This window comes from Grus americana, chromosome 1 (assembly GCF_028858705.1).
Source record: "Grus americana isolate bGruAme1 chromosome 1, bGruAme1.mat, whole genome shotgun sequence".
Classification (NCBI taxonomy): domain Eukaryota; kingdom Metazoa; phylum Chordata; class Aves; order Gruiformes; family Gruidae; genus Grus; species Grus americana.
Genome location: NC_072852.1, coordinates 148,927,949 through 148,953,092, shown reverse-complemented (window position 1 = coordinate 148,953,092; position 25,144 = coordinate 148,927,949). Strand labels below are relative to the sequence as shown.

The window sequence follows — 25,144 nt, the reverse complement described above, 5'->3', positions numbered from 1 at the left end:
CTACCACATCGAGCAATACCTAATTGAACCTTGCCACAGAACAACTCTCTGGATGATACAGTGGCACACATAACTTTGCATCTTAAACTGTACTTCTTTGCTTCTCTTTCCGGATACTTTACTGCACGTAGTTCATAAGAGAGAGCACAAACTAAAGCCCATGAAACCCTACACATGCAAGAGCTCTAGGAGTAGGAAATCCATTGGCTAGTATCAGACAATCAGTTCCTCCAGGGTGGCCTAGTGCAGGTTCTCAGAGATCCTCCCTGTAAGCCCACGTACGTACTGAGAGCTAACATCAACAGATAGATAAACGCTGGCAGGCATAAATGACATCCAACTGTTACTGAGAAATCTCCAATCACTGCAGTTTATTCAAGCTATATTCAAGCTGATTTAGAGACTAAGAAGGGCTAAGAAAATCAGGTACAGCAAGTTTTTTCCACCACAATTTTCAGAAAAATTATACCCAGAATTGGGTAACTGTCAGGCTTGCTCCTTAAGTCAAGGTCACAGCGATGCTGCCTGGTAAGATACTGGTAGTGTGCTCTCCTACTGTTCTTAAGTGCATTTAGTGACAAACCTGTAAATATTGCAATAGCCTCTACAGTCAAGGAAGCATTTTAACTTTTACCTCACTGAAGGGCATCAGTGAGGTGAAAAATTTCTGTCAATGTGCCCATCTGACAACTCTAAAGTGCTCATCCTCTTTACAGATAGATAATTGTAAACTTCTCCACCTTCATCAACTTTTGTGACAAAGAACATGGCAGAACAGAGCACATCTGAACAGCATCTAACCATGTCCCTTCCACCACCTGCTCCAGAGGCAGGTTCTTCACTGTGTTTATCTGCTGTTACTGCCCCAGGTGTATAACAAACTCATTTTAGCACCTGACCATCAAGTTCTCTTTTACATATTCTTTCCTGTTTCTACTCACAAAACTTCTGGATTTATTTCATCTCTTCCTCAGAGATGATTGTTTTATAAAACCTACCAGAAACTATTTTATAATCAATACACTTATTTCAATGTCAGCATTAGCCAAGTCATACCTCCAGCAGTCTCGTCTCTTTTGCATATGTTCCTATAAAATAGAACTAAGTCGACTCTAAACATCACACAGACAAACACCACAGCTACAGCAACACATGGAAATAGTACAGCAAGGACCATTCCAGTTGTAAATATGTGCACAGGTAGATCTCGGGTGTTCCCTGTAAAACAGAAACCCAGAAAATTCTAGCCTTAACAAAGAGTATTATATGACAAGAATACCGTATTTGGTACTTAGGGCATCGTAAAATCACTCCAAAAAAATCACAATGTTGATGTGAATCTTCTCCTGCTAATAATTACTTGAAGTACATATGCATGCCATTTGTCCTGAAATGGAGAACTACAGAACATGGATTACTCTAAAAACTGGAGAAACAATCTTGCACACATTCACGCAACCTCCACACATATAAATGAACTATATGTGGGATCAAGACTGGGAGAATGAAGAACTGCCCAGTATAGGAGAAGATCACATTCAAGACCATCTAAGGAACCTGAAGGTGCACAAGCCCACGGGGTCTGATGAGGTGCATCCATGGGTCCTGAGGGAACTGGCGGATGAAGTTGCTAAGCCACTACCTGTCATATTTGAGAAGTTGTAGCAGCAGGATGAAGTTCCCACTGACTAGAAAAGGGGAAACATAACCCCCATTTTTAAAAAGGGAAAAAAGGAAGACCACAGAACTATCATAGAATCATAGAATGGTTTGGGTTGGAAGGGACCTCAAAGATCACCTAGTTCCAGCTCCCCTGCCATGGGCAGGGGCACCCTCCACTAGACCACGTTGCCCAAAGCCCCATCCAACCTGGCCTTGAACACTTCCAGGGAGGGGGCATCCACAGCTTCTCTGGGCAACCTGTTCCAGTGCCTCACCACCCTCATAGTGAAGAATTTCTTTCTAACATCTAATCTAAATCGACCCTCCTTCAGCTTAAACCCATTACCCCTTGCCCTGCCGCTACACTCCCTGATAAACAGTCCCTCTCCAGCTTTCCTGTAGGCTCCCTTCAGAAACTGGTAAGCTGCAATTAGATCTTCCCGGAGCCTTCTTTTCTCCAGGCTGAACAACCCCAACTCTCTCAGCCTGTCCTCATAGGAGAGGTGCTCCAGCCCTCTGATCAGCTTCATGGCCCTCCTCTGGACTCACTCCAACAGCTCGATGTGTCTCCTGTACTGGGGCCCCCAGAGCTGGACGCAGTACTCCAGGTGGGCTCTCACAAGAGCAGAGTAGAGGGGCAGGATCACCTCCCTCGACCTGCTGGTCACACCTCTTTTGATGCAGCCCAGGACATGGTTGGCTTTCTGGGCTGCAAGCGCACACTGCCGGCTCATGTTGAGCTTCTCATGCCGAGCTTCTCATGCCGGTCAATCTCACCTCTGTGCCCAGCAAGATCATGGAGCAGATCCTCCTGGAAGGAAAGAACACCATCCAGAGGTACCTTGACAGGCTTGAGAGGTGGGCCCATGTGAACCTCATGAAGTTCAACAAGGCCAAGTGCAAGGTCCTGCATGTGGGTTGGCACAATCCCAAGCACAACCACAGGCTAGGCGGAGAATGGATTGAGAGCAGCCCCGAAGAGAAGGACTTGGGGGTGGTGATTGATGAAAGGCTCAACATGAGCCAGCAGTGTGCGCTTGCAGCCCAGAAAGCCAACCGTGTCCTGGGCTGCATCAAAAGATGTGTGACCAGCAAGTCAAGGGAGGTGATCCTGCCCCTCTACTCCGCTCTGGTGAGACCCCACCTGGAGTACTGCATCCAGCTCTGGGGGCCCCAGTACAGGAGAGACATGGAGCTGTTGGAGAGTCTCCAGAGGAGGGCCACAAAGATGATCAGAGGGCTGGAGCACCTCTCCTATAAGGACAGGCTGAGAGAGTTGGGATTATTCAGCCTGGAGAAGAGAAGGCTCCGGGGAGACCTTACAGAAGCCTTCCAGTACCTCAAGGGGCCTACAGGAAAGCTGGAGAGGGACTGTTTATCAGGGAGTGTAGTGACAGGACAAGGGGTAATGGGTTTAAGCTGAAGGAGGGTCGATTTAGATTAGATGTTAGAAAGAAATTCTTTACTGTGCAGGTGGTGAGATATTGGAACAGGTTGCCCAGAGAAGCTGTGGATGCCCCCTCCCTGGAAGTGTTCAAGGCCAGGTTGGATGGGGCTTTGGGCAACATGGTCTAGTGGAGGGTGTCCCTGCCCATGGCAGGGGGGTTGGAACTGGATGATCTTTGAGGTCCCTTCCAACCCAAATCATTCTATGATTCTAAGACTGACACTACAGATCCTCATAGATGTACAGCATCCCAAACTGGTGGTCACCCACTTTTATGATGAGTTTTCTTCAGGTTCTTTATTGTTTTCTCTTATTCTCTACCTTTCACCCTTCTCTCAGTCCATCCATAACAGTCCTTAATGTCCCCTTCAATCTCTTTGGTCCAGATCTTTTTTTTTATCTTCTGTCTCTAGTCTCTTTCAGGCTTTTTTTTTTTCTTAATTATTATTCTGTTATCTTTGTCGTCTTAGTTCCAAATACAGATTTTTAACCCTTAAATCTTTGAAGTCTTTATGAAGGCACCATCAAGTCATGCTCATTGTAGTCTGTATTTCCTTTGCTTTATTATACACATCATCTTTTGACTAGTCTGTTTTCACATATTTCCTACCAGTAAAGCTTGGAAAGGTCTAGGAGGGATAGAAAACAAGAAGGGATGCCCATTTGCCATGAATCTCCAGGCTGTCTGGATTATGAAGTACTGCTATATGGTAGAGGTCAGCTTTCCATAGCTAGAAGGATAGAGTTCCTGACAAAAGAGAAAGCATCGACCGGAGCATTTCAGGCATTATCAGGAATATAGAAGATTGACCTTTCCGAGAAAAAAAAACAAACCCAAAAACAAACAACCCCCCCCAAACAAACAAAAAACCCCACCAAAACCCAAAAAACACAACCCAAAACCCCACAAAAAACAACCAAGACCTCAGATTCTATTTTTAGAAAGAGCTGCTTAATAAACGAAGTGATCCAAACAGCAAACTCTGGCCTGCACCAAGCTTTAGGTAGTTAACCCCTGTGATCCCACCAACCTGATGAGTAGGAGAGCACAGGGAATGCTCTGCCATGGGATCTACCAAAGTGCCGGGTAGGGATCTGTCGGCCAGAGCGCAGCTCAGCCTCCCCAGCTGCATCCACAGCAGCAGCAGTTGAACTACGGAGCCCTCACACAGCTGCTCTAGCAGATGTAGCAGCAACGCCTGCTGCCCCTGTCTCGGAGCAGGAGGAATCGCCCAGGGGGGTTGTCAGGTCCAGCACTAGATGGACCAGGGCCTTCATAAGCACACAGACATGTTTGGAGTGATGTTCTGAAATCAGTACCCTGCCCTCAGGATTGAGAAGGCTGGCATGATTAATAACTATATATGAGAAGTATGATTCATAGATTATACCGTACGTTTCTTCAGTTTCACTGTTTTTATTTGTGTTCTTTCATCAGCTTGCAACATGCAGGTGAAATTATGATGCATGTCCTCGAATGTTACTCTTTTAATCCTTAGCAGCCTTGTGACATAGAACTTGTTTCCCAACCTGTAACAAGGAATGGCGTTAGCAATACAATCTGTACAGAAACCTACAACCAGCTGAGAGGCAGATTTTGAGGAAAAGGTTCTAAAATAACCTCAGGCTGAGGTTTTACTGAACTTGCAGTTCCACAAAGTGCAGGACATTATCACAGACAAATAGAAGTGGAGTATTTTCAGGAAACCTACTGTAATCTTTTGAACTCTTCTTCACATATTGAAGGTTCATTCTCGGGGATACCTGTGCATTTTTCTGGAAACGTTTGATTAATTAACCAGTAGAGGCTGGCATCTTCTTGCATATAATAACCCAAGAAACCCGTGCAATTGAGTATCTCTTCATTACCTAAACAGAGCACAACATGAGAAGATCTAGTCAGAAGTAGCATTCGTGTTCACAGTGCAGTAAAATGTCAGCTTTCCAGGCAACGTATCCCATGAGCTGTGCTACTTTCTGGACTTGGTAGCCCCTGCACAATGTTTCATGGGTGTTCCACCTGCACTGGTGGTGGCTTCAGCAACCATGTGCAAGGCTCTGTTGCACCCTGTTGCAGAGTGACAGTCATCCACTGCTTTCTCTCAGATAAATTGTCACAGCCAGAAGAGTTTAACCAGGCCAGAGAATTTCAGGCTTTAGAGAACTAAAGAGAGTTGGACTCTATGATCCCTGGGGGTCCCTTCCAACTCAAGATATTCTATGATTCCATGAACTAGACTCTGTTCTGCAGGCAGAGAACAGGAGAGGACAACCTATCGCCAGTACTTTAGGGCCAGGTAAAAGTAAGTAACCAGTAAGGGGAATTACAACCAACTGACTGTAATAGCTAACCTATACACTATTACTCAATATAACCAAAACCTGTTAGAGCCCCAGCTAAAGTCTCACAGAAGAAATTCTCATCCCAGCAGCACACCTGGAAATCAGCATAATCCTGAATAGGTGAACAAGTCATTAACTCAGTCCGCTACTTTGTGCCATTTCAAAGCACTAATTGGAAGCGACACAAATCACCCCATAGAGTCCAGCTAATTATAAGAAAGAGCAAAACTAAAAAGACAACTGTACACTTGGGAAAGTAAAGCAGAAGGCTGCAGCTCCAGAGTGTGAGATTTGATGATTGGAAAGGCATTTTATTTTAAATATTGTCATGGGAAGCTTGACCTGAGGTTAGCTGCAACTTTACACCACCATTTCTAGGCTATGCCAGCATCATTTCCAGGGAACACGTCCAGAACACTCTTTATTAAGCCACAAAAGACACACGTTAGCTCTTGTTTATGCCATCATACACAAATGCTTTCCAGTAAGCGAGGTCTGCCCAGGAATTCTCTAAGGGCACACATTATAAGCTGATTTCTCCAGATTTATTAGAGTGGATGCTTCCAGTAGAACTGCTTAAGAACCTTTAGAGCAGGATCCAGCTGAAAATCTGCCCATCTCAGATTTGTACCTTAGAAATCCAAATCACAGTTGCACAGATTGAAACAGAGACCTAAATTTCTAGTATCATCCACCTTGCAACTAGCTTTTTCACCATACACAACAGCTGTTTTGGGGGAAATATTATAGAACACCATCTAAACAATGACAGGTTTGAAAGACCATGGACCTAGCTCATCCAAAATCCTCTTCACTCTCCACCATGCCATCTGTCTCATCGCTCAGCAGGTAGTTCAATAACCTTATCAAAAGATCTTATAAAGGCAGATAAGAGATGGAAGACAGGTGGTTCCTAATCATTTGATGCTGAAGCCTGCTACCTTCTAAGGGTTGGGACAAGCACAGTAAGTGGGAAGAACTGTACAGGAAGGGTGTCCTGGGAGGTTGGGAGACATGAGGTATCATAGGATTGGGGTACTACCATTGGAAAAAGAACCTACCAGCTGGTATTTGAAGGAAGGAAGGAAAATTAATATCTGAGGTCCTGCCTGAGCAAAGGAGATACATATATGAGCAACAGAGGAGGTAAATATGATTTTTTAGACCTGGAAAGAAAGGACTAGATAACCAGACAGAAGCTCTCTGGCACAGGAGAGGAAAAAGATAGGTAAATTCCTGGTTTTAAAAATTAATTACAGCCTCAATCACAGAATCCTGGATCCTGTCCAGCACTTTGTGAAGCCTGCAGAACATGTTATCTAACCTACTCCCAGCTAGAAGCACAGTTAGGGTCTTGGCTTTTGACAATACAACCAGTTCTTCACAGCAGTCACAGATCTGCATGCTCACATTGCCAGGACTGTCAGCCCTCACACTTCTCATTTCCCTGCAGAATAACATCCTCTACTGCATCAGGTGTTAAGGGGATTACTCATTATTGCTGTTTGCTGAACAAACTGCATGTCTTTCACACATCACTCTGTGGGGTTTGCTATCTACAAAAGAAAGCCATAGATTTTTTTTATCACCACCACCATTTCCTCTTGCTGCTTATAGCAGCAACCTCAGATTCTGCCTCTGTAAGAGGGGACATCAGTCATGGAATACACTACGCAAAATATAACCAGATGTGAGGAGGGATTAGATCCAGGAATGTGCACAGACAGTTCTTAGTTTGATTACATTTAACCAAATCATCATCCATAAAGAGATCAGAACAAAAACATGTAAGTGCAGTAGCTACCACAAAGATTCTTGTACTAATCTGGTACCTATTTCTGTTTCAATTTCTTCATCGCGCCCAACTATCTCCAAAGTTACAGACTCTGGTGCATCTAAAATAGAAAGAAGCATTTCTATTGAAGTAACAGCTTGCTTGCTTACAGTAAAAATTACACATTTGCTTTATTGCTAAAACTAATCACATTTCATTTAATTCAAAGAACAATATCTGGACTCTGGCATTATTGAATAGTTTAAAACACAGTACGTCCTGTTGAATTTTTTTCACATGCATATATATATACAATGCACAGTTTACAATGGCTGGAAGGGCTCTTCCCCAAAACTCTTAGTAAGTTTGTATGACTTACAGCAGCTAATTTTGAAAAAATAAAACTGCAGGAAAAACATACTAAATAAATTTTCCAAAATTGGTAATATGTCATACAAACTTCTTCTGTTGCTTTTTTTACTTTTTAAATTATTGTGAAATAATTCAGATTCCCAGATTTGATCACCCTTGTATATACTTATCAAATGGGAACTGCAGTTAAAAATCTCCATAGTAAAGAGAACCAAAAGCATGCTTCAAAATTTTAGAAAGCTTTCTTACCTTCTTCTACTATCAGCTTAATTGTATTTGTGCTGTGGTATATCTTTCCTTCATGACTGATTAAAATTTTACAGGTATATATCCCAGAGTGCTGTACTGTTAAGGTTTTAAAATCCAGTTCCCGCTCTGTTTCATTTTCATAGTTCTTACAGTCCTGCATCAATAAAAACAGGAAATACTATTCTGTAGCAAACATACATTCAAAACCTTAAAGAAGTTAAAAATTATTTCTGAAATGGTCACCATCACTCTTTCACTATCTCATTAACATTTATCTGACCCAAAAGAGGTGGAGGCCCAATCTTCAGTCATGGTCACTTAAATGCAACGTTTGAACATTTAACACATTAGAAGTTGAGAGCACCACAATTTCAAGTAAGCATCTGAGTATAAAAATATTGTATTGGGATTTTAAATGCACTCACCTTCCCCCCCCCGCCTCAAAATGATGGCTTGGGTCTGTAGGTATCACCTGCTTGTGGCCAAAAGTTATCTAGACTTAGGAGGAGCTTTCAGGTTAAAGCAAAATGCCTCAACAATAGGGAAAGTGACCATCTCAGAGGGTGACAAGAGTTGGACTCACATTTGTTTATCCTCCCTATCCTCCAAAACAAACCAGAGTTTGGTTTGGTTTTTTAATTCACAGCACAGACTAAGTGAAACGTGAAAATCCAGCAATATTTGGTTCTGATCTGAATTACCTTATATCAAGAAGGGAAATGATCACTGCTGGAAATTGTCCAGGGAACGGACATGTTCTGGATGCATATGCTTACTACCAGACTCCTGTACAAAAGGCATGTGTGACCATCCCTGTTTGAGGTATCTCCGCCTAGGGTGTGACAGGAAGGCTTTGAAAATTTTCACCCAATCAAGTGCTGAAGGATATTTAGGTGCAAAGACGGCTGCTTCATCTGTCTCACACAGTATTAGGCATCGGTATACTTGGCTTAGCTGTGAGAGAGGTCCGTCTGCGGTATGGTCCTTTACTGAGGAAAACATATCCATCTATGGGCCCTACCCACCAATGGTCTTATCCTCCCAGGCCCCGAAGGACAAGGAAGCAGGGCTGTGGCTCATTCTGCCAGGCAGAATCCAGAGGCCCATACTTAAGCAGCCAAAATCCCTTCCTGAAACTGATTCAACATGGAGTGAACAGGGTCTGTTACTCCAACCAGGACACCTGAGAGGAATAAAGAGCACTGGTCAAGGCGATGCATAGGGACAGCATGGAAGAAACCTATTCAGGGTGCTTCAGTCAATGGTTGGGCACAACACCCAACAGTTACAGGTGCTTACACAACTGTCATTTATGCTCTGACAAAAGCTGGTAGAGAAGACGGATGATTTGCCTAAAATGAACAGAACTGAATGTTACACATTTTGTAAAAAGTGTTGAGAAACAGCAAATATGAAAAGTTTGCAATTATTTTATGAGCACATGCCAACTGTAAAACAAACATCTTGGCACCTCCTTTAGTGTCAGGTTAATATCTGTATCAGCAAAGTAGCAGCTGGCTAAAACAGCTGCTGGCTAAATCAGCAAACAGACAGGCAAACGAGATCTTTTACCATTCCAAACTACCAGTTTATTAATAATTTCTGAATACAAGTACATTTCTCTAACAAAGCTGAGAGCAGAGAAAAACTTGCTTTTGTATAAGGGGCTTTTTTCCCTAATAACCTGAGAAATTAAAGCTTTACAAGGTTTGTAGATGCTTCTAAAAAGTTGTTTGTAATTAATTTTTCCTCTAATCAGATGTTTTGTTTCTGTACCAAATGATTTAAGTGACACTATTTCAGTAATTACCTTGTACCATGTTATGCTGTCATTTTCATTGACAGACAAATCACTGCATTTCAGTGAATGACCAGTTCCAGCATTTTTAATTTCTGTAGTTAAATGATTTTTGTTGAAACAGCTGCTTTTATTTCTTTCAAGTACATTCAATGTCCACTTTTGAATTGTGAAATTTTGCTTTCCATTGCTATAAAAAAAAAGCAAAATCAGTTTTAGGAGCTTTTTAAAGGAATATAGCTTAGTGAGTTACACAATAAAATACAAATAAATTCTCTAATACATCTATTAGGTAAAAAGTACACCTACAGTGACGTAATGACTTATATTCCCCATTATTACTTTTCCACCCCCAAATAAGTGTTATTTCCCATAACAAAAGAGGTTATCTAAACTAAATCGTCTATCACAAAACATTTGACAATACAATTATATCTATGAAATATGATAATATATGCTATATTGACCAGAACAAGGATGCAACAATCTGTGGCATCATCTATTGTTACAAGTAAGTATAAAAGAGTTTTAGGGCCTTGAATCAGCAGCTAGTGATTTTGCAAATTTAATCTCCTTCGCATTGCTAAGGTTTAAAGCAGTAACTGAGTAAGTCAAAAATAAGATGGGCAACTCTGCTATTGTTCACAAAGCAACATTACTCATTGTTTGATACTGTGCAGATAGTCACCGATATTTTGGAAATATTTCTAAACAATACAAGTCTCATGAATCACAGAATCACTTACAGATTCAAGCATGTCTGCAAAACAAAGCATTTTGGAAAGGATTAATCTCTTTGCCTTTCAGTCTGCACTGACCAGAGATCTACAGTAGCTGGCCACCCCAGGTTGACTGGAAAAGCCAGGAACTACTGCTTCTAAAGCGGAGTCATCACGTCCCATGCAGTATCTATACAGGATCAGATGAATATGGTCTACAAATGCCTCTTTTGAATGTCTAGAAGGTGACCATTATCATTCAGATATCTACTATGTTCTATCCACATGCTCCGCTAAAGAATCAGATTATAGCTGTGAGTTATTTCATTGCTGGTTATGTCCAAATACATGACAACCAAGGGAAAAGAAGCTGAAGGACTTTTGGCTTAAGTTTGGCAAAGTTGGCTTAATTCTAGCAAAGGCAGGGCTTAAGAGAAAGATGTATACTGCTCTAAGTTAATGGGTGAGATTTCACCCACTGTGTGGGCATAAAGCTTTCGTTTCTAACTGAACAAGTAGGGTCTGACAAAGCAAAAGCAGCAATCACAGAGCACTTCCCTCCCGTGTCAGTCATATCTTCATAAATATGTTTGAATCTTTATGTCTCCAAGAAAAGAAAAAGGAATCATTCCCAGGAGAACCAAAACTAGACAAGAATGATTTCAATGAGAAGGGCTAAGGGGACAAAGCAGTTGAAATGGAGAAGCAAGCCTAACAAGTGGATCAGTTTAAACACCATACTTGACTGACATGCCTTTTACTGTTACAAGATTCAGAAGAACTGTTAGGACATCATTCATATGATGAATTTACTCCAAGTTTTGGGTTGAGGGGTTTTTTTTCCCCTTTTTAAGTTCCCCAGATTTATTTATGTATTCATGCATAAGATATTTATGCAACAGATGTATTCATGCATTTTGCTCCCCTCCTTCCCATTGTAGCCCTTTTTCAACCTACATAGGTTCTCCTTACTCACTTGAGATATTCATGACTTATAATTGCAATTGTCTAAATCAAAACATAGTGGCTTGGTTTCTCAATCAGTTAACTATGGTGTCATAAACAGGAAAAACCTTATCAAAACTTTTCCATCAGAGATGTACTCACATGGGTATTCACAGTGGGTGGTGTCCTTCTCACCTATTCTTCAACATCACATTCTCACATTTAAATCAGAGCTACTAATCACAGTCAGCAGTGGGACCACAGTCAATAGTCACCCTTCTAGAGTGCAGTTTACATGACCTATTTTATATGTTTGGTTTAGGACAAGATAACCTGTGACCCAGAAAGGCCCCTCTCTCTCTCCCTGACAGTAAAGGTACCTAAGGTAAGTTTAGGTGTAGACAAAAACATTAGTTCCAATTAATTCCACCAAGTCTGTGTGTTTCTTTAGGCATTGCACTAGTATCTGAATACTGCTGGAGAGGCAATTACAGATCTAGCCATAAAATACATATGATTTTACAATCTAGATTCAGCAGATGGAAGAAAAAGATCAATAGAGCCACATGTTCTCCTCAGTACTGTCCGTCCACAGAGGCTTTCTTCTGTGATCATATTTGGTGAAATCAATTCAACAAATGTGAGGATTTCACCCAAAGTGGATCAAGATATTCCACTTGGTGAGTCAAAATCTGGCAAAGAGCAGCTCCTTGGAAGGTAACAAAACCATACCTATGCAAACTAAGGTGAATTTAGCTTACACACTTTCTAGTTGTCTGCCATATACACGATTTTCAACAAAAAATGCATTAAGTTGTATTGTTTAAATTGCTAATATCTGAGCTGTTATATTTCTATCCTGGTTTTCACTTGCTGAGATTCTTTAGTGATAATTTGTGGGGAACAAAACCATCTCTGGCTTAACAGCCTTCCAACTCCCCCTGCCAAACCCACCAAGAAGGAACAACAAAAACTAGCTTGACTCAGGAGAGGATACAAGGAAGTGAAAGCCCTTAGAGAACATAAACCAACTTTACTGGATACATAGACAACTCCAGGTCATCCCTTAGCTATTTCACTGCAACAAGTCAGTGTTATCTCAATATTTCAATCTACTGCAAGAAACTCACTCTGCCTTCCAAACTACAATATTAACTCTAAACGCGTGTGTTCCCACTGCTTTCAACTGTTCTAAACACATTGAAAAGGCGAGCAGTATTAGAATCTTAAAATGTATCATACATTTATCATGGATCTCTGCACTTTCGGTTTTGGGGGGTTTTTTTCAGGAACCTGTAAGTTCCCTCAGTTTCAAGGTCACCAACTCAGAGCAACCAGATGACCTGCTTCTTTGTATGCTGGTTTTTACTTTGATAACCACAGGATATAGGCAATGAAAAAACATACAAATTCAAAATCCTGACAAAGATGTGTGACATAGTTTTTCTGCTGACCACTTCCACTACAAGTGCATATGAAATCTTTTATTTTCAAGAAACATTACTGAAGATGGCCACACTCAGGATTACAGGTGATGTCTATTAATTCCTGAATTTATACCCTAAGTCTACTATACATGTGAACACATCAACACACACATACGCACACTTTAGCTGTCTATGCTATGTGTCAGCATGACACTTCGGCGTTAACTGGAAAACTTCTGAGTCTTCTTTAAGTCAAAAATAAGCGGATAATACACCATAAATTCATTGTTACATCATTTCCACCTCTTGCTTCTTGCCTGTTGTCGGTTAAAACATATAAGGAAGAAACTCCCTAAATTTAATTAGTTTGCAAAATCTGTCAACATGTGTTGTCTTACTTTCCTCAAAAATCTGCAGTACATTTAATTGTCACTTTGTCCACTAAAACTGCCTAAACAGTTATAAGCACTCTAAAAATAATTTCCCATATAGTTTACACATACTTATTTCTAAATTAAATAGTTGAAAATAAAAAAAATACACTTAGAACATCTGCTTTCAAAACAAATCTTTAACCCATTATAAATGCTCTGAAACAAAACTAATTCCATTCTAATTGTCATTCTTATTACATCTTAAACCAATTCAGTGCTCCACAGTAGCCCACTATTTTTTCCTATCAATAGAGGCTACTAGAAGTCCTCTATCTCTGCAGAAAACTGTTTCTGCAAATAATCTTCTGTATTTGCAGAACTGTAACTGCTTTAATATGCTTGCCAATAGTGAGAACCATCATATAAACTCAGCCAAATATCCCATTAAAATCCCATTTAAAAATTCCCTGTATGCCCGTTGTTCCAGTGGTAAGACCTGTGAAGAGATCCTGTGTGAGGATTGCAAGATTCTGGCATGTGCCTTCATACCGATCCTAACAGAAAAATGAGTATCTGTATGGGCTTAACAGAAAGAAACTTGGGGAAAAAAAAAAAGTTGTTTCCAAGTGGTCAAAATATATTCTTTGAATTAAGAAATTATTTTTTTCCCCAAATAAAAATGCTTTCTTTCAAAACTGAGTTTTCAAATGTAGTAGCATAATATTGTCTTAGAAAATGGAACAAGAACGCAGAAAATCAAAACTCTTTATTCCAAATGAATGCCTTGATGTAATCAAAACCTTTCTTCCGAGTTTCTTGCTTAAGCAAATCAAGATATTTCACACGGGATTCAGACATTTTGGTGTTTTCCAACAAATACTTATTTTAACAAACTTCATGGTAATAGTTTTACTTAAGGTCTTTTCCTGTCGCCTCCTTCTTCTATATGTAAGGCTGTTTCCCTCTGTTTTGAAGTTTACATTTTTTTCATATTCATATTACAGAGTTCTTGCAGTTTACTGTGGATTTACTGTCATTACTCCAAGGCCTTCAAATTATCACAAAACTGCAAGGATCACAAATTAAGGCTAGGGTTATCGCAGCTTTCCTCTCTTTTGTCCTTTATCTTAGACTCCTTATAACAACCTCCTTCAGTAGCCGGTGACTCAGATGTGACCCTCACCTATCCCTCCCCATGCCAAAATAAGTCAGAGCATACATTTTATACCACTGGTTAGGTGCTGGCAGCAGAGTTGTTACATTTAATAGCTTTTTAGCGCTATATTTAGTGAAGTGACCATATAGATGACTGATCAAGGCCATCAATAAAGCCAAAATTTAAAGGCAAATTCAGGTCTGTGACAACAGACAAGCCTATGTCAGGTATTATCTAACATTAACCCCTACACACCAAAACCAAGCAGCTGACTTCACCTGTGTTACTTCAGGCAAATGTCTGTACTAATACACCACATTTGCACGACCTTGCACAACAAAGTGGCCAAATTACCATACTTATCACCTCTACAGACAACTCTCTTAAGACTGAGTTCAACATACATGAATCATTTTACCTACTATTTGAATAGAGTGCCCTGCAACTAAAAAGAAATCACATAAACCCCAGAGAAACATTCTACTAGCAGACTTTTAATTTATAAACTAAATAGTAATGCTCTCCACATTTCTCTAGTAACATTGCAGACACAAGTTCAATAGTCACAGTATCAGAAATGCTAAATACTATAAAGAAAAAGTCTGCTGGTAGAGCATTTTTCAGTATCCACAGTCTTATAACCTTTATGAACCAGACAAGAACCTTAAAAATATTACCTGGAGGACAGCAGAAATCACTACATGCAAAATAACATGTTTAAAATTAATTATTGCTTCAATTGCAAATGCCAAATTACAGTTTTGGTGTAAGTTACTCATAGGAACTCCATGCAGCAAACCTTTAACCTAGTCCTTTAGTCTTCCTTGGTGATCTAATGAAGATAACCACCAAGTAACTGAGGCCCACCCTTTTGACTCATGATGTTCTACAGCTGTAAGAAATCAAATCCAATTATTTCATTTGTTCTTTGAATGGCTCCAGGCATGCAAAGGTTTGCACAGAAACCAGAGTTCAGCTATGCCACTGTCTGTCCATTACTTTCCTCTACAATTAGACCACTTGGCAGGCCTCATAGAGTGAGAGTCACTCAAGAGAATAAGGAAGAATGAGTCTGGTGGAGAAGACAAGCAAATGTTTCCTTTTACTTGGCAGTGGACAGAAAGGTTGCCTATCGTTCATTTTGCTTAGGTAATTAATCACACACCAGCAGAAATGCTACCTGCCTTATCAAAAGGTTTACAGAACCTTTAAAAGGCTGCATCTGCCTATAGCTATTTTGTAAATATTATAGGTCTGCCTGGATGGTTATTGTGAAGTGATGTGGAAAATGACACCACAGTTAATGCAGTTCCCTGCACCTCCTTTGTACAGATGCCACTAACAATACAAAGCAAGGCAAAGAAATTAGCTTTTTCATAGACAAGTGCAAAGGCAGGATGTTCACCCATCAGTTTGTGCACCCACCTGTGAGTGACAGAGTAATTCCCAGAGTCACTGAGTTCAGCTGGCCAAAACTCCAGAAAATCCCTTTGAGAAACATTTCTGTGTGTTTTCTTTATCAGTTGCTGCTTTCCAGCATTTTGTTTGTACCAGTTTACTGTGTATGCTTCTTCCTGAAAGAGTTCTTGTATTGACTCAGGATAACAAAGGAAAAAATATTCCCCTTCTAGCACGTCAATGGAGGCACGAAGGGGACACAGCTTCTCTTCAGAGAAAGAGGAAAAAAGATACATTAGGAAGCCAAGTACTTCTTTCAGAAAATTACATTAGCCTGTCTTTAAAGTGATTTGCTGTGCTGCTGGTCTTTTATAAAGTGACTTCCTTTCAGCAGAGTGGTTTGGCAGTATTTATTTATTCCAGCAACACTTACTGGAAAACTCATATTCCAAGTCTGTGTTCTACCTCACCCAAGCAAAACCAAAAGGAAAAGGAGGGTTAAAAAAGAAGACATTTCCCTAAGATTCTTTCATGTACATCCAACAGTGTCAGAAAAGGAAGGGGAAAGGAGAAATTCTTCACATATAGTTTGACTTGACAAATATGACTAATCCTCAGAACTGGTCAACTGCCACAAAAGCAGAGATCCTATGAACTAACATTTGCATTTTCTTTTCTCCTTAATTAAAACTAAATCATTATGTAGCTAGATTTCTTAAAAACTTCAGATATCTTTGGGAAAGGTGCCTTGGAATGACACTATGTGTGTAAAATTTAATCTCAAAGTCTGCTTTTCCAAACACATTTCCCAAATTTACCATTGCATACAGAAGCAAAAAACAAAATACAGAAAAGGGACCATGGTCTAGTATTAATAGTCAAGAATAAAATAAGCCTTTGGTCTCTCTTTCTCCTGAGGTTCTCAGATATTATTGTTGTTTAGCAGCTATTGCGACCACATTTCTGAATGGCACAAAAAGAAGCAGACTCATTCTCTTCCTTGCTGTGGCTGTTCATGCTCTTTTTATTTCATAATTTTGGCATTTTGGACCAAATTTCCCGAGTCTGGAGCTGGGTTGAAATTGCCAAAACCCTTAAAATTTTGTTCTTAGCTGCAAAATACAAAACTTGCCCCACTCTAAGCAACTGTCAAGAAGATGCCACATATTCAACAAATATTTTGAAGGGTCTACTATTGAAATGAAGATTTATACTTACCAGTGGAGGACTGAATGATAAACATTAAAAAAAAAATCATCAGAGTCATTTTCTTGAGTTATTTCTCACTTCTTCTGTAAAAAAAATGAAAATTAATTGGTTTTGCTTGTTCTGTGAAAAACAGATTCACAATTCATCACAAGTGCAGTGAAACAGTTTCCTTTGAGCATGTGAGCAGTGTAACTATTGCCTGGTACTAAAGAGGTCTTTCCAAATGGAAAGTTACACATTTTTATCATAACAGCTATTTTCATACATCAGGTAATGTATCTAGATTTTTCTTGGCAAGTTTATTTTAAATTCAGAAAGCACTGTAGGGTTTCCTTCCTGGATTTTCTAATTCACTGGATGTATTTTACATTTCTGATTAAAGTGAGTATCTTATAGAAGCACCCAAACTTAGATCCAAAGCCAGTAGATACCTACCACAGGACAGCGTGAGTTTTTTTCTCCACAAAGAGTATAAACTTTGCAAGACTGGACCTTGTAGAAACAGCTAGTAGAAACTTCCCTTGCCTTCAGTGAGAACAGCACAATGTTGATAGATTGGCCATCTTGATGGCTAATTTTACGCCTGTTGGAAAACAACGAGATCTACAATTTTGTCTTAAAATTTTGCTTATGGAACCAATAAGCACCAGCTGAGAGTGCTAACGTATCCACTGGGGAAGGGGAGGTGAAGCAGCTCATATTCAATTGCTTCATATGTAGTTAACTCTGTTTTCAAAGGAAAATGGAAAACACCACTAAATAATACCAGCGTGGAGTATCTTCTCTGAGATTCCTCAGAAGAGCAGGTTAACTGACAAACAAAAGCACAGCCGGTCCTAAGGCTGTGCCTCAGTTTTGCTTACAAACCAGACAGATTAGGTGCATAATAAGCTCATTTCAACCTCCATGGCCAAGACAGACAACCTTGCTTAGTCACTGACCCAAACATGCATGGACAAATGAGACACACACACACACGAAACACGTTACACCGAGAGCGGCCAAAAGAAATCTCATAGCCTTCCATTTCTTTGGGTTTATTACCTAAATCTCTTGCAATTTGAGAAAGCACATACTTACTGTTGTAAGACACTGCCCTCAGATTTATAGTCAGAAACTTCCTGTGATCTAAAGCGGCTGGAGGCAGGAGGTTACTGCATTTCCAGCAATATTCCAGAATGACATCAGACTGTGTAGCTGCTCTCTCTCTCTTATTGTTCTCCCCAGTTCTTTACAAGTATGCCATCATCCCATAAATCACTGTAAGGAGATGAAAGAAGTGTTTCACATCCCTTTTTTCAGACTGACTGGTAGGCAGATCCAGATTTAGAAAGCAGCTAAAAGAAGCTGGATTCTGAGTACTGCGACAAGCAACTTTTAAAAGCTCATACAGTAAACTCATCAGACCCAGTTTCAGTTCCCTTCTACACATGGAGATTCAAACTGCTGCACTTTACAAAGAAGAAGGGCCTCTCTATTTTCATTTCTTGAATTTACTTTTCATTTTTCACCCTATCACATCCAGAAAAAATACAGCTGTTAAAGACTATGAAACTATGATCCACTACATAAAGATAAAATCATTTATCACCAGTTTTTTAATTCTAAATCCCATTCTTCGTTGGGACATCACATCAGCAAAGAGTGGAAGTTTTAATGAATGTGAAACAGAGCTCTTCATTCTTTCAACAGGGATTAAAGAACATAGTATAATGCAAGCTACTCAGTAATGACCATGTTTGAGATTAGTGGCTACTATTAACAAGCAAAACACAGGTCCTTAATCATACTCTCACATTGCTGTTGAACCTGATCAATTTGTCTGAAATTGTTCTACTCCAGGCTAACATTTGCATTTGAGCCACATGGTTTGCATACTCTTTGATGAAACACTGGGGGTGGCAAGGGGGGGGGTGCGGGGGATAAATGCTTTTGGTGAAACTCAGCTAATACAGATTCTTCAAGGAACAGAATAAGAGTTTTAATTTTCAGAAATAAATTGAGAAATATTTTAAAGTAAAGGCAAAGACTGTCTGCCTAATAAAGGAGTACATAAATACTCAATGGGCAAAATACTAGGGCAACAGTAGGGAATGACAGTTTCAACAAAAAAAGGTATAAAAACCCCAGTTGTCTGTAAGGCCCAAAGCAACAATAGCTTTAAGCATGTTTTTCAAATTTCATACTTGCTTAAAGCCGTGGATGGAATTTTAATATTAAATATGGTTCTTAAAAATCATTGTGCCATTGTGTAGCCAACAAAATCTTTAAGCAAACTGAAGGTTTAAATTGTGTAAAGCGCATTAATGATACCTCATGAACTAGACAATTGTGTGTATTTAAGCATCATTATAATTATTTCTCCTTTTCCCAGAATCACCAGAATATTTTGGAATGAAAGAGGGCTGATCAAAGCAATCCTCGATATTGATCACGTACCTTGTTTTGCTCAACACTTTTGGAAACCTGAATTTGGTCCCAAAGGATTGTGACTTCCTTTTTTTAAAACCAACAGATTCTTCTGAATGTAAGACTGTTTGAGCAAGCATTTTGGGGTCAAGGAAGGAAAGCACTCATCTTACCTCTATAAGGAAGGCTTCTTGTGGAAAAATCACCATACGATGCCATAATTCACGTAAGATTCATGAAGAAAACAAAAGAATCTAGCAAACAGTTGCCTTAAACATACTAAGTCTAATCACCGTTCTGCTAGGGTTGCTATTTATTGATTAAAATGAAAATCCATCTTCATTTCAAACAATACAAGTGAAGTTGTTTACTCACTGTGCAAGTCTTGCCACGTAGAAAGCAGATGCAGGGGTAGTCTTCCAAACTCCAGAGTGTTGCCACTTGGACTTATAAATCTTCTGAACCTAATTCATCACTGAAACAGAGAGTAATCTCTCTCAATAAGTGAGTCAGTACACAGACAGCTCAGCCTGAAAAACCTCCTGAAAAAGGAAGGGTGGAATTTCTCACTTGTGAACTGTTGACTGCAAGGAGGAAAACGGAAAAGATAGATGTGAGAAATTCATTTTTACTAGCATTAATGGAAAGGTAATAGCAAATTACGAATATTCGTTTTCCTAAATGAGGCACTTGAGGACTGATACACAAATATTTTAGGAATCATCTTTTGCTGCTTATTTTAGGAATCATCTTTTGCTGCTACCGTCCACAACAGCACTTATGGATCCTGTCCTGCTCCAAAGCCACCCAGGCGTGCGGGAAAGCAGAGCAGCCCGGGCAGGGCGACTTTGCGGTGCCAGTGAGGGCCTGTGTTTTGAAATAAGCTCTTTTCACAGTTAAATTATTTATGACATCTCTGTAACAAGTAAAAAGTATATCATGGGCTCGGGAGAGAGTCAGAGAAAGGTGCCGGAGCCAGGCGGCTCGGGGGAGCGCGGCGCAGCGACGCAGGCAGGGGAAGAGCGTCAGGGAAGGCAGGGAGAGATGGGGGCAACAGGCAGGGAGGGATGGGGGCAGAGGCAGAGAGGGATGGGGGCAGAGGCAGGGTCTCTCGGAGACGAAGCCGCGTCCCCCAGCGCCGCGCAGGGCCGCGGGCAGGGCCTGCCCACCCCAGTACGCTGCCCGAGCGGCGCGGGAGGGTTGGGGCTGGCGGGGCAAAGCGCGGGACCCCCCCAGCACACGTACACCCCCAGGGATGCCCTGATCAGAGGCAGGCGCTCGGCTCCTCTGAGGGAGGGAAGAAGGAGCTGCCTGCGCCCGGACGTCGCCGCCCCCCCCCCCCGGCTCGCCTGCCCTTCCCCTCCCCTCCCCTCCCCTGGCCGCCCCGCTACCCTACCTGGCTGGCGGCGGCGGCCGGGCCGCTCGGCGGGATCTCCGCGCTCGGCGGGACCTCCGCGCCGGGCCGCCCCTTCCTGCGCCGGGGTGCGGGGGCCCGGGCGGGCGCCGCGGGGCCGCTTCCCAGTTTCGCCGGAAAGAACCGCTCCCCGGAGCCGGAGCGGGGTCCGGTGCTGGGCCGGGGCCGGGGCCGGGGCCGGGCAGCAGCGCAGCGAAGGCAGGTCGAGGTATTACCAGGCTCACCAAAGGGTGCTGGGCTGTCACCCGGTCGTGGGTGAAACCCAGCGATGGCCCCCGCCAGCAAAGGGAATGAATGAAGATAAACTTTTTTTAGGAGACGGGGGTCTTCTCTCTTACAACCTTCCGGGGGCAAAAAAGCCGTAAGGCAGTGGTATCTTCGGTTATCTTCAGTTGAAACGCCTCTTCCCCCTATTTTCTGCTGAATGCACATTGCAGGACTTTTTCCAAGAAGTGTGTGGAAGTAGGATGGAGATTTAGGAACGCGTATGTTAAGTTAAATATAGCAACTTTTAACTCTGCTACAGCTTCCTCCCTTCCCCCTCCCCCCCCCCCCGGGCCGTTTTGAGAATGAGGATGTGCAAAGAGATAAACTCTATCGTGTAAGGCTGATATTCTGCAAAGACCTCAAAAGGAAAAAAAAAAAGAAGAAATACACCCCCCACCCCCAAAGCATTACAAAATATGGTCTGCAGGAAAAGAGACAAGGCAAAACACATGATCCTACGATACTTCGATCAGAAATGTCCCGATTTCAGTGCTTTTTTTTTTTTTTCTGCGATAACATCTCCTTTGGGAAAAGAGTAATGCAAGCTTTCAAGAGATGAAACATTTTATAGCCCCAGTACTGCAGACGGAGATATGTATTCACTTCCAAATAAGCCCTCATGCCAGTAGCTGAGCCTGCCTTTTAGCCAAATGTTGATATGTTGGAACTGTAGTTCCATTAGGGATTTCTGACAACTGTATTTCTTATTTAAGTACTGTTCTGAGTAAAATGAATGCTTGCCACTGTTTATTTCACAAGTGGTTTATTTGATATGTACTGTGCAATGTTGCAGTATACTTCTAAATAAAGTTATTTTGATAGCAGCAGGAAAAAAATCATCCCCACAAGTTTTCTTTTGTTTTCATATCACTCTTTTCATGTTCAGAAACTTGTTTGCTGAACAGCTACCTTTTTTTTCTTTTTTTTTTTTTTTTTTACCCAGGACAGCTGGGAATTCAGAAGTTGCTGTTGGGAACAGGATGTGTCACTTCAGAGGTAAAACAAGCAGGTTACACTAAAAAAAAAGAAGGATTCCACAGTGCTGGCTTCTTTGCATATTTTACTGCTGAAGTGAAGCAAAGAAACCCTGGAGACTTTTGCTGTCTCACCTCATTTGTTTTCCTCCTCACAGATTGATAAAAAAAAATCTATATAAAAGCAATCAGACCATTAGGTAATGTAAATCAGCACAAATTCAGGAAAGTCAGCTAAGAATCTGACCCACTGTAACTAGTTTAAAAATGTGTACAAGATACTTTGCGGTGGTTTTTGGGTTTATGATTCATGCCTGATTTTAAAACTTAAAAGAAAGCATGTATCATAAAGAGAATAATGATTTTACATGACAGTCAAAAAGCAATTTTGCAGCCAACAAATGAAATGGTAAAGTAAAATGTTATGGGCTTTTTACTTTGATAGGCTAAGTCTTGATAGTGACAGTTTGGAAACATCTTTTTTTTATTATTCGCTCTTCTACAACAATATTTTCCATGAACTGTTCTCACGTTCATTTGCTTTCATATCCTTTTGAAGTACTCTCGAGTTTCTGAACTTTCATCTCTGTTGTAGGAAGTGCTGTGTTCAATTAGTCCTTTCAATTAATGTCATAGCGAGCTCTGAGATCTGTGAATGTATATGAAAGGCGAATAAAGTTCACACTTTTTAGTCCTCAGGCTAATAAAATTTTAATGGAGAATAGCATTGTAATAGAGAAGTAACTCGACTGAAAATAATACAGCTCAAATTTTCATTATGAAAATGCCATGATGAAAATGAAAGTTTGCACTAATATTGAAAACCAGATTTTTGTATGAAGCTCTGGCCACCTGACCAATCAGCTAAGGAGCGCCAGTTACTTCTCAGTTTTTCACATCTTCTTTTCCATCCAACATACACTACACAGAGATGCTAACTGAAAACCTAAACTGTGAAACTGTTTCCGTCATAAGTAGCAACACATGCAACTCTTGTAACCACAGCCTAAGCCTGTTTGCTTCTAGCTGGTGATAGTCCTTTCTAATCTACTTCTACCATCTTTTTATGCCAGTTATATTAATTCTTAGCAGATGTGAAGTTATATTCCATAGTTTTTTTAGCATTATCTGTCTCTGATGTCAAAAAGCAGGTTCCAGACTGAGAATGTGTTTGTTAGATCTTCATCTGTTTCTCAGAAGTTTTAAAATATGCAAGTTGCACATTTTCAAACTTTTCTCCACATATTAGCATCACAGAATAATTCAGGTTGGAAGGGACCTCTGGAGATCATCAGGTCCAGCCCATGCACAGGACATGTACAGCTGAGTCCCAAACACCTCCAAGGATGGAGATCCTACAGCTGCTCTGGGCACATGTTCCAGCATTTGACCATGCTTATGGTGATTATTTTTTTCCTAATATGTAATTTAAATTTCCCATGTTCTAATTTGTGCCAGTTGCTTTTTTGTCCCATTGTTGTGCTCCATTGAGAAGTGTCTGGCTCCATCCATTCTCTCTATCTTTCCATTAGATTATTGTAGACAAAAACAGGACCTCTTGTCCTCACCCTCAATTTCCTGTGCTCTTCATGGTCTTTCCTTGGACTCACTCCAGTATGTCAGTGCCTCGCTTTTACTGGGGAGCCCAAAGCTTGACATAGTACCCCAGAGGTGATCTCACAAATGCTGAATACAAGGGAATAATTACTTTCCTCGACTACACTCTCACTAGTAAGGTGCAGGGCGCAGCTTTGTCACAAGGGCACACTGCTGACTCATGTTCACCTCAGTGTCAAGTAGGACATCCAGTCTCTTTCTGCAAAGCTGCTTTGTGATGGGTTGACCTCCAGGCTGTGTTGTTGAATGGGTTTATTCCATTCCAGATGTGCCTTAGGTTGAACCTTGTGAGTTTCCTATCTCCGAGTCCATTTCTCCACTCTGTTTCCATCCAAAACAGCAGCCCTGCCCTCCAGTGTGTCAAGTATCCTTGCCCAGTTTGTTTTTCTGTTCGAAAATCCATTGATTGTGCAGTCTGTCCCATTGCTGAGGTCATTAATAAGGATGCTGAACAGTAGTGGTACCAACAGCAGTCCCTGAGGGATGCCACTGGTAATTTACTGTGAGCTGAGGTTTGTGTACTGATCACAACACGTTGATCCTGCATGGATTTTGGTCCCACTGTTTTTCCACTCACCTTTGTCCACTTATCTATATCTCACCAACAGAGACTGTGTCAAAGGCCTTGCTTAATTCAAGGTCTGCAGCACCCAGGGTTCTCCTGTTGTCCACAGCATGGCTGGATACGTATGATATGCCTTTTGTAAATCCAGTCACCTTCTTCTCTTTCATGTACTTTGCAATGGCTTCAAGGAGGATTGCTTCATAACCTTCCAAGGACAGAGATCTATAAAGACTGGAAACAGTTTTAAAGAATAAATTGCTATAGAACAAATTCTGTCTTTCGTATAAAATTAGGCACGTAGCTCATGCTTTACAGTGGGGAAAAAGGAACATATGAACACACGTTTCTAACACAAGGGCTGTAGTTTTTCAACTCTTGAAAGAGTCAGGAACATACAGTTGTACATGTAGAATTTTTCAATAGAATATACTATCAATTTTACCTGTTATCTTCCAAACATACCTTCGTCCAATGCTATAAGAATTTAAGTTTGCATACACTACAAATAGTAGCTTGCCACAAAAACTTCTAAAAACTTCCTTCTAGTGGTCAGTCTCTTGGGCTTCACAACCATGTGAAGCAAATATAAGTAAAACTCTCTCCTTGCATGTGGCATGAGCAATAGCTAGGCTGGCTTTTCAGGACTGTGTTTAGGTGAGGAATCCAACAGGGGTCATGGTTCATTGACCTGCAGGAACATCAAATCTCAACAGTATTGGAGACCTCAAGGCCAAACCGTTAAATATGTTCATACAAAAGGCTGGTGTGGGGAAGGCAGTATATTCTAAGTGCTGTACGCAGTCATCCTGTTTCATATTAGCAGGAGCTGGTTTTCATACCTTGGAGGTCACCAGGAGCTTCACCACTGATGTCGGTGGCAGTAAAGTCAATGCTTATTCCTGTCTCTTTATTATTTCCTTATTGCCAGGAATGCAGAATATACTTTTCAGATATGAAGTATCCAGAGATCAGCTTTTACAACTGGGGACACACAACTCTTTATGACTGCAGTTATATAGCAAGGA

The 25,144-nt window shown here is 40.9% G+C and overlaps 1 protein-coding gene across 1 annotated transcript in view; it reads right to left on the bottom strand.

Moving 5' to 3' along the window:
* The window catches only part of IL18RAP (interleukin 18 receptor accessory protein), a 54,666-nt gene extending 33,480 nt beyond the window's left edge, over positions 1–21,186 (bottom strand). The window contains exons 1-12 of the mRNA XM_054812009.1: positions 20,679–21,186; positions 19,658–19,757; positions 17,954–18,133; positions 17,309–17,456; positions 16,883–16,956; positions 15,692–15,932; positions 9,658–9,835; positions 7,848–8,001; positions 7,285–7,347; positions 4,822–4,978; positions 4,506–4,639; positions 1,057–1,218 (exon numbers count right to left, since the gene is read on the bottom strand). Of these exons, the coding sequence (XP_054667984.1) occupies positions 1,057–1,218; positions 4,506–4,639; positions 4,822–4,978; positions 7,285–7,347; positions 7,848–8,001; positions 9,658–9,835; positions 15,692–15,932; positions 16,883–16,931 (1,138 nt within the window). The 5' untranslated portion in view covers positions 16,932–16,956; positions 17,309–17,456; positions 17,954–18,133; positions 19,658–19,757; positions 20,679–21,186. The remainder of the gene's footprint in view (positions 1–1,056; positions 1,219–4,505; positions 4,640–4,821; positions 4,979–7,284; positions 7,348–7,847; positions 8,002–9,657; positions 9,836–15,691; positions 15,933–16,882; positions 16,957–17,308; positions 17,457–17,953; positions 18,134–19,657; positions 19,758–20,678) is intronic.
* Positions 21,187–25,144: the final 3,958 nt, after the last annotated feature.